The following is a 16,066-nucleotide window of genomic DNA, read 5'->3' on the forward strand; positions in this document are numbered from 1 at the left end:
AATTATAGCCTTTACATAGCCCAAGAATTTAGCATATCATTTGGTGTGTTTATCATACATATTATCTGTAATTTTTTTTTTTTTTTGTTTTCTGCAAATTGAATTTGCATTCCAGGTTGGTTCATTTCAAACTAGAAAAAAACATAAAGATGATTCATGCTCCTTAACAATGTATATTGTATAATTTTCTTTGAATAAACGTTATACATAAAATATTTGAGTATTTTTTTCGGCAGGGAATGCATTATCGTATTCTACATTAATTTATATAGGAAAAATTGTTTCACTTAACGAGTGTTTTGCTTTACGAGTAACATTCTGGAACAAATTATGCTCATTAAGCGAGGTTCCACTGTACAACAAAGAGTCCTCCCTGTCTTTTTTCACACCTCAAGAAATAAATCTTATAGTGGAGTTGTCCTTTATACTCATCCTCCTCAACATTATAAAAAGTCCCCTCTGGTGAAGTCGCAGAAGTTAAAAATGTAATATACAGTACATTGTGATATAGAAGATATAATAAACAAAAGGACATGGGAGGATTCTTTATATAGTCTTTTGTGTTATATGAATATCAGTATTTTTATATTATTATAGATAGCAATTAAAGAAATGAATGATAATTAATTTGTATATTAATTTGTCTGATTTAAAATAATTCTAAGTATTCACAATTCAATTGAAATATGTCACAATATTATTGAGATCACTAGATAAAAATAACAGATATTTTTCATAAATAATTTGAAATGTATGAATAAAATAGTATCCTGTTAAGGAAAGTTCTCTATATTATAATTCCCTATATTTTGACAAGAGAAATAGGAAAATGGCAAACAAGTAAATTATTATTGAAAATTTTGTTTTGTATTTAAATATTTCAAACTACTATAAACTGTTAATTTCAATAACAGAAAAACTGATTTATCAGAAATTAAAATATCTAAGACCCATAGTTTTTGAGCAATATTTTTGATAAAGAAGTCGTCATGAGCTATTGCTCATAATCACTAACTTTGATTTCAAATCAAATTCAATCTAAGACCATAATATCTCTTTAGCTTCAACAATTGAATTCACTATTTTTAATATTCATCAAGCAAAAACTAATCAATCACAAATGCAAACCTTGGTCTATATCTAAAGCATAATATGATATACTATTTTTTTCTTTTAAGTTTAAGAGAATTATTAATAATAGAGTAGTTGAAAAGATATTCAAACCCAAATATCCCAAATTTATGAAAATGGAAACTTCATAATGAGGCAACAGGATTTCCTGAATGTAGCAACTACTAAATCAGTAATGGCAAGAGTATTGCTCATATTTAAGAAATTTAAATGTATTTTTTCCTTTCTTTAAAACACACAAAAAAGCAAAGCAAACAACAGATATAAACTTTTAATACAGGGTGTCCTGTCAAAACTGCATAAACTCTGCAGAGCAAGAATCCTTGCTCAGAGTACATAAAAAATGACCCAAGAACCATACCTCTAAGACCCATAGTTTTTGAGAAAAATACAAAAGAAAAAGTATGATGTCACATCTGATGCATTGAAAATAAGCTTTATTGGAATTGTGAACATCAGTACTTTCATATGACATTATGCTTAGATAGTAAGATGTTGAAAATGACCACTGTGCATATCAAGGTATGTATGCCCATGATGTAGAATGGCTGACTGCACACAATCCATCATTGTGTTGTTCACAAAAGTCTTCCTGTATAAGCATAATGTCATATGCAAGTAATGAACATCTGTACTTGCATATGACATTATGCTTATATAAGAAGATGCTGAAAATGACCATCACATATATTGAGGTATGCATGCAAACGCTGTAGAATGGCTGACTGTACAAATGACTGTACAATAAAGCTTGTTTTCCATGCATCAGATGTGATGTCATACTTTTTCTTTCGCATTTTGCTCAAAAACAATGGTTCTTGGGTCAAATTTTTATGTACTCTGAGCAAGGATTCTCACTCTGCAGAATTTATGCAGTCTTGATGGGACATGCTGTATATTGCTGAAATATTTCAATCAAATGAATATTTATCAAATATCAATAATGTGTTCTCGATGATTATATTTTACACTACATGAAGTTTTTATTTTCATATTTAAAATATCAGTTCTATTCTTATGAAATGTTTATTTTAAATAAACTAATAGACAAGAAAAAGGTTATTCAAAAGACAGAATAACCTTAAGTAACTATAACAGAACAATAATAGATGAGAAACATAACAAACACTCTAAAGTAAAATAGAATGTTGGTCAAACTTACATCAACAAAATGATCCCAGTGACTCCAGATATATTTCAACAATTCATTTATTACCATGCTATCTCCTGAAAGTTGTTTAGACAAATGAGTAAAGTAGGTTTTCTCAAGTAATGCTTTGCTAAAAATAATAAAATAAACAATATTAGGTATTAAGTAATAAAACCAATTCTGAATTTTAAATGATTCCATTTAAGGATATTTTAATTTTTTAATTAAGAAGTTTATAGTAAAAATTAAACTATTTGCAGATTTAAAGATTTTATAGTAAAAAATTCATTTCAGTTTCTAAATTTTTTCAAACTAAACATACCTTCAAATATATTCCTGTAAATTCAAAACATACCTGTAAAATCACTTAATACAAAATATCTTCAAAGAGCAAGCTTATTTTTTTTTATATTTCCAATATTATTGTTCTTTTTTCACTGTGTATCATTCTCAGATCATGTTCAGTAAATACTGTTACAGGCAAGTCTAATGGCCAGTAAAATCAGTACAAAACCTTAACCCTTTCCCGGCCAGGGTACCGATCTATCGTTACCCTAATTGTTTCGCAAAACGGCCAGGGTACCGATTCATCGTTACCCTGTTAAAAATCGATTTTTATAAAATTTATCGACAACAGATGTCAGCACTTGACGGTATCGTCTTGTTTATCGTCTGTTTCACATATTTTTGTCCAGGTGGTGTTTTGTCGATGTAAAAAATTTTAATTATCGATGTTTTTTCCTTAATTTTTCATTTTCTGATAATTTTTTATTTCATTTTTAGCATATTCATGCAATAATATTACTATAATAAGTTCATTAATGCTATAATAATTAGTTTATTCAGCTATAATATGTTAATGCATCATAAATATTCAAGTTATGACCTTCAGTTCCGATATTTTATATATTTTTTTAATTTTTAATTTTTAATTATTTTTAAATCTAAAATATCAGCAAATGTTACATCTATTGCTACTGGTAATCATATGTTTATTACGAAAATAAATAATCTTGTTTGATATAAAATGAATAAAGTATATTAGTTCATTATATTAGTTGAAAGCAGAATAAAGTTCAGATTTCAAACAAATGTTTGATATAATGTGCGATTATTTCACAACGAATAAACGTACATGCATAAATGTTATATCAAATTGTACAGAACAATATTGTACGTCATATTGGCTCAGTGACAATAAGAATGAAGTAACCAGACAATGTTAATTTTGACAAATAGTAACAAATTTTCAAGTCTGAATGTCAGTTATCATATATATATTTTTTTTTCTCATAAATTTTTCAAACAAACTTTATGGAAATATGTCGTATTTAAAACTAACTATATTGATAAATATATGTGATTTTTTTCATATGAATAAAATAATAATTTAATTTTTAGTGAATTTTTAAAATAATATTGCCTGATTCACCTATTTTGACCTTGGCCGTTTTACAAAATAAGGGAGCGTGGCAAACGGCAGGCTAAGGGTTAATCAATTTGGAGAAATTTTCTTACAATACGACAAGTTGCTAGAACAATAGCTTTTTGTAAAGACCTATATAAATTTGAATGAATATCTATTGTCTTCAGGCTCTTATCTAAAGAATATGGAATAACTCCTGTGGGAGAGGACTTTATTTATTTTCCACTGGCATTTTATTTATTCAGAGAATTCAGTATATTTACTTATTTTTTCTGTATAGCTATTTTGTAGATTATGTGTATTTGGTATAGCAATATCAATATTATAGGTAGTTTTGTGCACTTCGTCAATGAGGATAAAATCCAGTCTATTGTGATGGATCATTTATCTGTTATAATTTCTCTGTTGAAATCTAGGTTTGTGTGTTGTGTTCTCAAAGATAGTTTGTGAAATGTACAGTATTTATAATATGGTGTTTTTTTTATGGCTAGTAAATATTTCTCTGTTATATACTAGTAAATTATTTTAGCTACCTGATTGTCTGTATAAACATTCTGTTTGAACCCAGTTTTTACAATGTCTTGTAATATGTTATATAGTTTCTTGTGCAGAATGACATTTCCTACAAGCATTATCCATGATATCTTTGATTATGTGTTTCCTGTAGGCCCTTGTACTGATAACTTCGTCCTGTATTGAAATCATAAAACATTCTGTTTCCAAAGAGATTCCCATCTTAAAGCCAGTGGTTTGATGCTACTAATCAACATTTGGCTTTGCAAGATCATGAAGCTGTTGAATAGTGGTTATAGTAGCTTCATATCTCAATAAGAGATCAAAGCAAATTTTGTTTGATGAGTGCAGCATTCATTGGCGAAATCTTTCACATATCTTTAGCTGATGGATGGTCATCCATCAGTAAAGAGATGCAAAAAAAAAAATAGTTGAAAATTTTGATTAAATCCCTTCTTAAGTGTTCCTAGTGTATTTACTATAATTGCAACAATTCTTGCCTTTGCATTCAAAATTTTATTGATTTCTATTTCTAGATCTTTATATTCACTACTTTCATCACACTGTTTGAGTCACCTAGAACAGCTACATCAATCAGTAGACAAATTCCTTTTTCTCTGTCATATAATACAATATCAAAAAAGTTTGTTAAGATAGTCTTGTCTATTACTATTGGCATTTTCCACAACAGTGATATTATTCATGTTAATGACCTGGTTGGCAACATGTTTGTAATATGTATGAGACATTTCTACTTCAAATGCTTATGTATTTGAAGTGGATATAGCTAGCCATGATAATGTGTCTACTGGTGTACTCAGATGATGCAAATATTACACAGCTTATAATCAGATGGTTTATATGTTCTAAACTATGTCATAACCTACATTTTCTATCATCTTGTTATTTCACAATGTTCTTTTGGTGATACCTTGTATTAAATGTTTGTTCTTACGTTGCCATTATTAAACTCTGTTTTCTCTTTAAGTGTAGTTATTTAGTCATTTCAAGGTTGCCTCTTTATTAAGACTGTCAGCTTATTGAAATCTGGATAGAACCATCCATACAATGGTTCGTCATTGCGTGGTCATATCCTTTGTTTCTAAATGTTAGTTTTTTAACACTTTAGACAGCAGTCTCCCGGCTTAGATACTTATGTTTGATGTTCTGTTTAATGTGCTTCTTTCCACGAGAAATATTTTTAACAGCTTGATGAATTTGTCTTCTCCCAGCTCAATGTACTCACTTATGTCTATTGTAAGAATATGTAAATGTGTAACAAAATTGTAAGCAGATATAATCTAAATCAATTCTTTCCTCATTTTCTTCTCTTTATATAGACTATCATCATCTACCTTTGGTTAACAGATTCTCCCATAATAAAAAGCTTTCTTGTTTTCCAATCCATCTTCTTAATATCCATTAAGAAGTAAATAATTTTTATTCCTTTTACTGGTTTTTGTAGTATTTTGTGTGATTTTACTCTAAACAACCAGTTTTTTGTTATAGTGAATGTTTTAATATCTAATTTTTAACCAGTCAACTATTTTAAAGCTGTTGGTTACCAATAAGGTATTGGTGACTATAATCTTATTCTTTGAGTTCAGTCCCCCAAAGTATTTCATGGACTCAGCATTAACACTCTTTTTGTCCTTCATTTCAATGTTACTGATTCCATCAATTTTTTCCACTCGTAAATACTTTTAAATCTCATCATTTTATTTATATTTTATTATTATTAATTAGAATAAAATATAATATAATGGAAAAGTCAAATTAAAATTACCATGCCACATCTGTCCACTGATGAATTATTCTTGAACATGCAAGACTCATTGATGAATCATTAATACTATAAAAAAGACAGAAAAAATTTCAAATTAAATATATTAATTGTTTATAATAATAAACCTATATAATATATATTTTATTTATAACTATAAAGTATAATAATAAATTGATGTAAATTTATCATTTTGTTATTTTTGTATTATTTTGAAATGAATTTAAATAATGGAAATGACATTTTTTCCATTTTTTTAAATGAATGAAATTATAAATAATTGCTTTTGAGTTTAGTTAATAAAGAAAAATTGTGATAGCAAATCCAGCTAAGACTTGTAAATTTTAAATTATTCCTGTCAACTATTGTCAATAAATTTTAACTTTAATATAATAAAATATTAAAACATATTAAAACAAAAATCTTAAAACACTGAATTTTGTTTTAAGTAAGCTAAAATCCAGTTAAGTATTAAAAATCTATCAAATAACTATAACACATAAAGTGTATTCTGAAAGTAATGAAACTTTATATATGTAAAGGCATCCCTGTATATGTAATATGTAATGGCACCCATTTTAAAATAAAGGAAAGTGAATTTCATCAAAAATCAAAAAAATTTTGATAAAATTGATATGCTCCGTGGAATGATAATATTGGGTCTACCAGAAAGTTCTGTCCGTTCCAGTTACAATAAGTTTCAACAAGTATGCGCATATTCATTTGACGCATATTTGGCTCTCTCTTTTTTTATCACTGAATGTATACATACTGACCTAGCAAATGAACTAAAATAAAGATGATTTATGTTAGTATTAAGTGAGATGTGATCGCGTACCCATGGCTACTGATAAAGTTCATTTACGCCACTGTGTATTTTGTACGAATTCCAACAAGGAAGAAATGCTACAGAAGCATGTAGAAATTTATTGAAAGTGTTTGGTGAAGGTACAGTTTCTGATAGAACATGCAAAAGATGGTTTGAAAAATTTCAAATAGATGATTTCGACCTTTCTGATAAGCCATGCTCTGGGTGACCATCTTTGATCGACAGCAATACTGTCAAGATCATGTTAGAGCAAAATCCTTTTTTGACAACATTGGAGATTGTGGAAAGCCTTGATTCAGCTCAACAAACCATTTCGGACAATGTTCGAAAACTAGGATTGGTGTGGAAATATTCAAGATGGGTGTCACATGAGTTAAGTGAGAAGAATTTGAATGATTGAGTCATCATATGCACATCTCTGCTTGCATGGAACAAAATCGAACCCTTCTTGGACCGGATGATAAGTGGGGATGAAAAGTGGATTACCTATGAAAACATCATAAGGAAAAGGACATATTGTGAATCTGGAAAACCTGCCCTTCCACCTCTAAACCAAAGTTGAGCCTGAGTAAGAGAATGTTGTGTATATGGTGGAACATTCAAGGACCAATACATTTTGAGCTGTTGAAACCGAACGAAAAGCTAAATTTGGAGAGGTACTGTCAGCAATTGGATAATTTAAAAACAGCACTCCAAGAAAAGAGGCCGGCAATGTTCAATTGGAAAGACATCATACTGCTTCATGATAATGTCAGGCCACATACTGCTTTGGGGACTTGTCAGAAACTCGTAGAGCTAGGCTGGGAAATTCTGTCGCATCCACCATACTCCCTGGACCTAGCACCCTCCGATTATCACTTGTTTCTGTCCTTACAAAATTTTTTGCAGGGCAAAAAATTCAAAAACAAAGAAGATATCAGACACAACACCAGTTCAATTTTTCACCTCTAGGGATAAGGCATTTTTTAAAAATGGGATAGACAAATTGCCATCATGCTAACAAGAAGTCATAAACAATGATGGAAATTATATTATTCAATAAAGTTTATTCAAGGTATGAAAAATTTATTATTTGTTTTATTCTAAAAATGGACAGAATTTTCCAGTAGACCTAATATTTTCAACTTCTGGTACTGATCATAAATGGGCTATCCAGACCAGAAGTCAAATTTTTAAAATAAAACATGGTATTTTTTTTAATTTAAATTGGATTAAACTCAAAAAACTAATTTAAAAAATAATAATAAGACATAATATGACAATTCTGTCTCAAACATTTTTTTACTAAAAATGCTTCCATTGACCATAAAAACATCTTTAAAATATCATGGAGAAACATGATAGTATCAAAATAACAAAATAGTTTATGTTACAAAATATTTTTATTAATACACTATTGACAAATGAAAAACATAATAAAAATGTTAGCACAATAATCATATGTAATTGATGCTTGAACTAACAAAACTTGTTATTACTGGTATATAGTATTTTTGTTCATATAAACTCTTCTAGCATAACCTATTTGGCACTGATTTTAACTGAATACCCTGCTACTTTTTCATTCATAATCAGATGACAGATCTGTCTGTGTGTCTATATCTGTCATCTGACATCTTCATTTCTGATTCAATTAGCCAAAAAATGAAAAAATTACAGAACATTTTACATCACTTATGAAATAGTGAGAAGTCCAATCAGGATAATGTTCAAGTCAGAATCTTTCTGCTGCAGCGAATATATCTCAACACTCATCCAAAATTATCAGCATATCATATGCTTCTTCATTTGATATAGGGATGCTAGATGTCCTGATTTTCCAGATTGTCCAGGTTTTCAACATTGTTTTTCCATGTCACAAAAACTTTTATTGGGACAGCCTGTTGTATTAGATTTTTCCAGTTGTCATATACAAACATATATATGTATACACACATCACCAAACAATTGCCTTAAATAATCGGGGTATAAATCTGCTATTAATTAGTATTAATCATTGAAATGGCAGATTTATAGCCCAATTATTTAAGGCAATCATTTGGTTTTTGGTTATGTATTCTGTTTCTTTATTTTAATCCTTTGTCATGTATTGTTTGTATAAATTGTTCTTTTGTTTTTGTTTTCATTGATGAACCTTAATAAAATTTTCCACTAGAAGTCATAGAAGAAGGAAAAGTTGGTATTGTAACAAAAATATCAAAGAACATGAATAAAAGATTACTGTAGATTGTGAGCATGAAATATTCTCTATTTCAATGATATTTCACTGACAAAAGATTCTAAGGCAGATGCATATAGGCAGCAAAATCAACATTGAGCATCAACATGTTCAACCAATCACCCATTTTAATTATCAAAGTCAAAAGAAGCAATCTATAGAAGTAGTCATTGACATTTAATATTACCTTAATTTTGTCATCCGTGTGCATCCACTTTGAAAAACTCAATTAAGATGTCAATCCTAGCAATTTTTCAATCTGTCATTGTAGGAACAGTTTTTAAAATAAATTATTTTTATTTTTTTCCACATTTTAAATGTATTTCTGTAATTCTGTGTATTTTTACTCTGTAATTAGCACAGTAAAAATACACATCCAGTACAAGTGCCTGGAATTGTCTGAATTTTTTATAGAATAACTCATTTTGTCCTGGACTTTATCCCCAAAGTATCTGGCAACCCTACCTGAAAAGGACATGGCTATGTAGATCAATTTACCTTAAATTTACTTTTGATTGTTGTGTAACTAAAAATGAAAATGTAAGCACAAGCATGATGTTTACATTTATTGACATTGAATATTCAGACAGATGAAAAATAGTGTGTCAAAAGCAGCTTGTAATAACATTTCACCAAAAAGAGTTTATCGCACTTCGAAGATAATTTTATGGTCAATAGAGGCAATTTCAGAAAAATGTTTAAGACTTTCAGCCTGGATAGCCCATTTCTGACCAGAAGTTGAAATTAAAATAACACTATTTGATACAGTGTTTGATACTCTATTGAATAGTGTTTTCTAATTTACTCATTAAAAATTTTAGGATTTTTGATGAAACTCACTTTCCTTCATTTTAATAGGGGTGGTCAATAACATCCTTATAAACACTAAAAGCATCTTTTTTGAAAAGAAGTATTCTAAATTATAATTTTTTGAGTAGTTTTCAGTTCATTTATTTCTGAATAGATTATTTTTATTATAGTTATTTACATTACTTCAGATATGCAGAATAAAACTGCTGTTAATAAAATAAGCCAATTGATAGTTTAAAATTATGCAAAGACATTATTACATTCAAGCAATATTATTTTAATAATTCATTAAAATGCAAATAAAAAAGTTTAGATTAATTTAAAGCTAATATATTATAATTGTTGTTAGCTTAAAACTAGTAAAATTTTTATAAAATATTAAAAATATATTTTTAATGAAAAATTTATCTCGAATTTGAATTCAAGTAAATATAAAATCTAATTTGTGTATATGATAATTAAAAACTTTAGTAAATATAGAGAATATTACAATAAAAAACTTTTGTTAATGAAATAATTTAAATGACTGATAAATTAAAATATAAAACCATTGTATATAAAAATATTAGTAACACAAAAAAATCTTTCACACTTTGTTTCTAGCAATTAAATCACTAAGTACAAATGTTTTCGACCATTTTGAATGGCCTTCTTCAGGTACAATAAGGTCGGTTGGAACGTCGGTTAGCAGATATTTACGTGACGTCAGTGTTTAATTGCTAGAAACAAAGTGTGAAAGGTTTTTTGTGTTACTGATTTTAAGTAGTTCAAGCTTTGTGTGCAGAGAATATAAAAATATTTTTATTAAACAAAAATTTATAACTTATTGACTAACCTTTCAGTTAATTTCCAAATTTCTGGTAAAATAATATTAACAAAAAAATTTTTCTGATTTGAATTTGGTCTTGTAAGTTCTTTAATAGGCATTCCTGCTAAAATACCACTCCAAAGGCATAATTGGGAAGATGATGGAAACTTACAAACGTACATTGAAAATTGATCTTCAAAATTATATGACATTGAATTTTGATTATTTACCATGGAAAACTGTAAAATAAAATGTTTTCTATTATTGAAATTTTATTTTTTAACTTAATCAATTAATAAAAAAATAATGAGAAAGATTGATAAAAAGGAATTATAAAGAAATTAAACTTTATATGTTAAATACATGAATTTACTGAATGTAATAGGATTTGATGTTCTTGTTCTAAGAGAACTATTTGAGATAATCTCATAATTTTTTGTAATTTAGTATATTTCAATTATGAATTTTGTACATTAACAGGATATCAAAAATACAGTAGAAGTTCATTAATCTGGCATCTACAGGACCAAAGTAGTGCCAGGTAATCAAAAATGTCAAATTACTAGATGCTTTGTACATTTCCAAAATTCAATATGTTACATATGCTGTGCATTTTATATTAGCACATGCTGCTGTATGATTCTAATTTGTTTACACATTCTTTAATCAATCAGATGATGATACAGTGTATAACTATACAGTGTTAAGATTAAATGAAAAAATTTGCAAGAACAGTAATAAATTTTGCACAAAATCAACATTCACAATGATTCATGTGCATATATTGTAATATTTATTTTCCAGATTTGTACTGTATACATATATAAAAGCTATAAATCTCAAGCATATTCACAAAGCTACACATGCTTCAAGTATGAGAAACCAGTTTTTAGGTGCCTACACTGGCCTTTAGGAAAGGAAGTAAATTAGTCATGCATGTTAATGTACACAAAATATATGTGCTACAGCAAAAACAGTAATACTTGTTCAGCACAATACAATGTAAACTACATATAGTTTACTAAATTACACTGCCAAAAGATACCAGATTACCAGGATTCTGGATTACTGGATAATTAATTAAACTTCAAATATACCATGTTTTTTCTATTCAACTGTTAATGGAGAAACTATTGACATTAGATATAAATGTCAGAAATATAGATCACTATATGACCCATATCTTTAATATTCATGATTATCTGTTAGCTTTTTGTCTTCAGTTAATTAATAAAATAAACATTAACAATTTAAATTTGTATTTTTTAATAAAATGTAAATTAAACAAACAAAACAAAATAACAATGAAATGAGGGAAATGGAACACTTTGTTTGTGAGAAATGCCATGTAAAAGAGAGTTAAAATTCTTAGTTGTCAGGACAAAAAACATAATGTTCTAAAATATGAGCATGAGATCCAAAGTTTGTTAAACATCAATCAGTCAGAGTGGAGTTGTGGTATCAAATTGTACCTTGATAATCAATCTCTCTCATGACCTAATCTGGTCCAGTTTCACCTAGAAACAAAGAAATGTCCAATCAGAAGCAATGGAGATCAAAACCAATTGGAACATTTAATTCAGTGACTAATTCTAAAAATCCTCAAAATCCAAGGACAGAAGAACTTTTTCTCTAATTATTTGAAAAACTGTTTCACTAACTATTCAAAGAAATAACCAACGATCGCCTTAAATATCGGGCCATAATCTGGCTAATTAAATGATTGGTATAAAGTAATTTGTCATTAGAGGTAGACGTTAGGTGCGTTATCTCTTAACTAAATTAAGATCTCTAGGTCTAAATTCTCTTTTATTCCAGAAGATTCTAAATTTATTTAATAATTTATTTAAAAATTATAATTATTAATTTAAATGATAATGTCCACCAAAAACCAAAAATGGTGCGTTATCTCATATAAATAAAATTGTCACAAATGTTTTCAAACATAAAAATTCTTCATCAGGTGAAAAACAGACAAAATTGCAAAAAAACATTCGATGGAACAGTTTTCGAAAGAGCTGTGCGAAAGATTTGAAATGAAACTCGTGCGGATGTCGTCATCGTTGTGCATGGGCGGAAGTAGAAACTTTTCTGTAATGTCATCCATCGTATATGAGCGTTTGCCATGCAACGGATAATGATAACTCCTCTTTGCTGTTAATACATTTCTTATCTCGGGCGGTTTTGTGTATATAAATTGCCTCCATCCATCTCAAATGGTGTGTAAGGGGTGGTGTGGATGATCTTGGCCTCGTCAAACATTGGCTGGATATCCGGATCTGTGGCGTAACGTGCCAAAGCAGTTGTAAATCTCTGGTGACAAATGCTGGAGTGGGAGATTTGTGCGAGCTGGTAATACGGCAACTAGAAGATAAAATCATTCCTAACCACCTCCACAATATACTGCTCTATAAGAGATATGTGGATGACATACTCATCTTGTGGAAGACTAAGCCGGACATTGCAGCATTCATCGACTCATTCAATAACAACAGCTACGGCGTAACTCTGGGCCTCGAACAGGCGAATGACACTCATGCTCATTTTCTTGATGTTAATATCATAGTTAAAGGAACGTCGATCCTCACGGAGGTATACAGGAAACCACTTGCAGCCCAATTGTACATACCCATAGGCTCTTGTGACCCTGTACAGTACAAACTAGCAGCATTCAACACTTTAGTCAAACGAGCGTACACCCACTCTTCAACAAGGCATGCTCTTAAAAACGAGATAAAGACTTTATCCAATATTGCTCAACGCCATGGTTACTATAACCTTATAAGTAAATTATCCAAAAAATTGAGTCATCCCCAACTGTCAACGCAAACCAATCCGCAGGAGCAAGTAACAATGGATCATGAAGACACTATTCCGCTCACCTATAATCCATATTTAAGACAGCTTTATTTGGAGATTGCCAGGAAGAAGCAAATCAGCATCACCTATAAAAGATGCTCTAATATATATCAGCTGCTACATAATGCCAAGGATGCCCCCAACCAAGACAAGCTATCTGGAGTGTATGCCATCCCATTGAAAGACTATAGATGCGAGGAAGATTTATTGTACATCGGCTCCACAAAGCGATCTTTAGGAACGAGAATTAAAAAACATAAAGTGGACATCTGTCACCAGAGATTTACAACTGCTTTGGCACGTTACGCCACAGATCCGGATATCCAGCCAATGTTTGACGAGGCCAAGATCATCCACACCACCCCTTACACACCATTTGAGATGGATGGAGGCAATTTATATACACAAAACCGCCCGAGATAAGAAATGTATTAACAGCAAAGAAGAGTTATTGTTATCCGTTGCATGGCAAACGCTCATATACGATGGATGACATTACAGAAAAGTTTCTACTTCCGCCCATGCACAACGATGACGACATCCGCACGAGTTTCATTTCAAATCTTTCGCACAACTCTTTCGAAAACTGTTCCATCAAACGTTTTTTTGCAATTTGTCCGTTTTTCACCTGATGAAGAACTTTTATGTTTGAAAACGTTTGTGACAATTTTATTTATATGAGATAACGCACCATTTTTGGTTTTTGGTGGACATTATTGTTTATTTATCGCGGTGTGCGGTTGATGTTTTACTTTGGTAGTGATGCCGGCTACTCCTTTGATGATCCTTATTATAAAACGCTCGTAAAGCTAGTTAAAGCTAGGGCAAAGTTCGATTTTTTGAAAGAGTGTAGAGATTTGGGAGTACTCCTGATGTCATTTTATCACATTCGACTCCCACCAGAAAGTGAGCCTCTCCTCAATAAAGTGAAGCAAATGTGCCTAAACAGAGCTATTTGTGCCACACAGAAAAGGGTCTATTCCATGTTAACAGAGCTAGTAAATGTCGAAACAGAAATGTTCAGTATACATCCCAATGTTTTAGCACAAGAAAACGCCAAGCTTGTTCCGTATTATGATTTTATAAATGGTAAATGCAAAGAGCGGTACTGCGAAAAACTCCAATGGATATTGAGATTCCAAACATTGAAGAGTCAAGTACACCCTACCTTCCCCTTTATCTTGTGGGATGATATCCAATTGTCGGATTTTGTCATTGAGGTTTTACAATACGGCTCACACCACCACCTCCAACTGGAAATTTAGGCTTCGTCCTGGATTTAGAATCCCTACTGCAAGGCCTTCCAGATAGGACTAAAGAATATTACAAATGGATGGCAGTAAACAAGATTTTAAGGGCTAAAACCAATTTGGAATCAAAGCGTTTACAAACAAAGTTAACACGGGCCAGTAGATAGATGAGGAACAATGGAATCATGCTCGTCAGGGCCGACAAGGCGAAAACTATGGTACTTATGAAACAGCAGACTTATGACCAATTATTATTGGATTACATCAATCTTACCAATGTGAAAAGGTAGATACTAACACCGTGGAAAGATTACATGCAAGGCTCAAGCAATTCTCCAACACTAAATTGGCTAAGAGGTTAGCAATTAAGAACATTGTAATGGACTCGCCTGACACACCCAGGCTATTCGGTTTCACCAAAACACATAAACAAGACCAACAGATTCGCCTAGTAGTCGATAAAGTAAGAGCACCAACACATAAATTAGAGAAACTCATGCACTGTCTGATCGCTCCACACTTAGAAGACTACCAGTTCATGGTAACCAACAGTGAATGCCTCATAGAACTCCTCAAGCAGATTGGCACCCCCCACAATTCCTTACAGTACTCGCAACTTTAAATCATTGTACCCGTCAATCCTTCTACCACCAGCATTTTGTTTGATGTTTTAATTATTAATTTAGTTAAGAGATGGCACCTAACATCTACCTCTAGTGACAAATTACTTTATATCAATCATTTAATTAGCCAGATTATGGCCCGATATTTAAGGCAATCGTTGATTATTTCTGTATATGCATCAGGCTTTGTGTTGTTTATTTATTCAAAGAAACTTTTTCTCTAACTTTTCTGGAAAATATTTCTTTTAACTGTTCTGAAGATCTCTTCCTATGGTTATTAAAATATAAGTTCTGTCCTTTTCCTTGCATGTCTGTGCTCCAACCTCATTTCTGACTTCATCTCCATCCAAATCCTCAATCTTCAGTCTTCCACACCTGTCCTGACTCCTAGTCTGTCATGTTGCCACTGCAGAGCTCATCATTCATTGTGTAGATTCTCCAAGAGGAATCTCCAGAAGAAGATCTTTTCTTAGAGTTATTAATATTGGATTTATTAATATTTCGAATGATATATTGCTTGAGAAACCTACTTGTAAGCTTCCTTTTTTCCTTTGTTTATAATAAATGGCTTAAAATATAAAAAAGACTTGTTTTCATGTCTACATATCTCCACATATCTCTTATCACAGCTTTCATCCTGATTTGGATTAAAATTATCCCCTTTGT

General features: G+C 30.5%; 1 protein-coding gene across 2 annotated transcripts in view; it reads right to left on the minus strand.

The window, feature by feature from the left end:
• The window catches only part of THADA (Thyroid adenoma-associated protein homolog), a 108,636-nt gene that overhangs the window by 70,102 nt on the left and 22,468 nt on the right, over positions 1–16,066 (minus strand). For both annotated transcript variants that reach the window (XM_067287833.1, XM_067287834.1), the window contains 3 exons: positions 10,696–10,907; positions 6,007–6,072; positions 2,294–2,411 (listed from right to left, as the gene is read on the minus strand). In XM_067287833.1, the coding sequence (XP_067143934.1) occupies positions 2,294–2,411; positions 6,007–6,072; positions 10,696–10,907 (396 nt within the window). The remainder of the gene's footprint in view (positions 1–2,293; positions 2,412–6,006; positions 6,073–10,695; positions 10,908–16,066) is intronic.

The sequence above is a fragment of the Centruroides vittatus genome, unplaced genomic scaffold (assembly GCF_030686945.1).
Source record: "Centruroides vittatus isolate TY-2023 unplaced genomic scaffold, ASM3068694v2 scaffold_712, whole genome shotgun sequence".
In the NCBI taxonomy this organism is placed as follows: Eukaryota; Metazoa; Arthropoda; class Arachnida; order Scorpiones; family Buthidae; genus Centruroides; species Centruroides vittatus.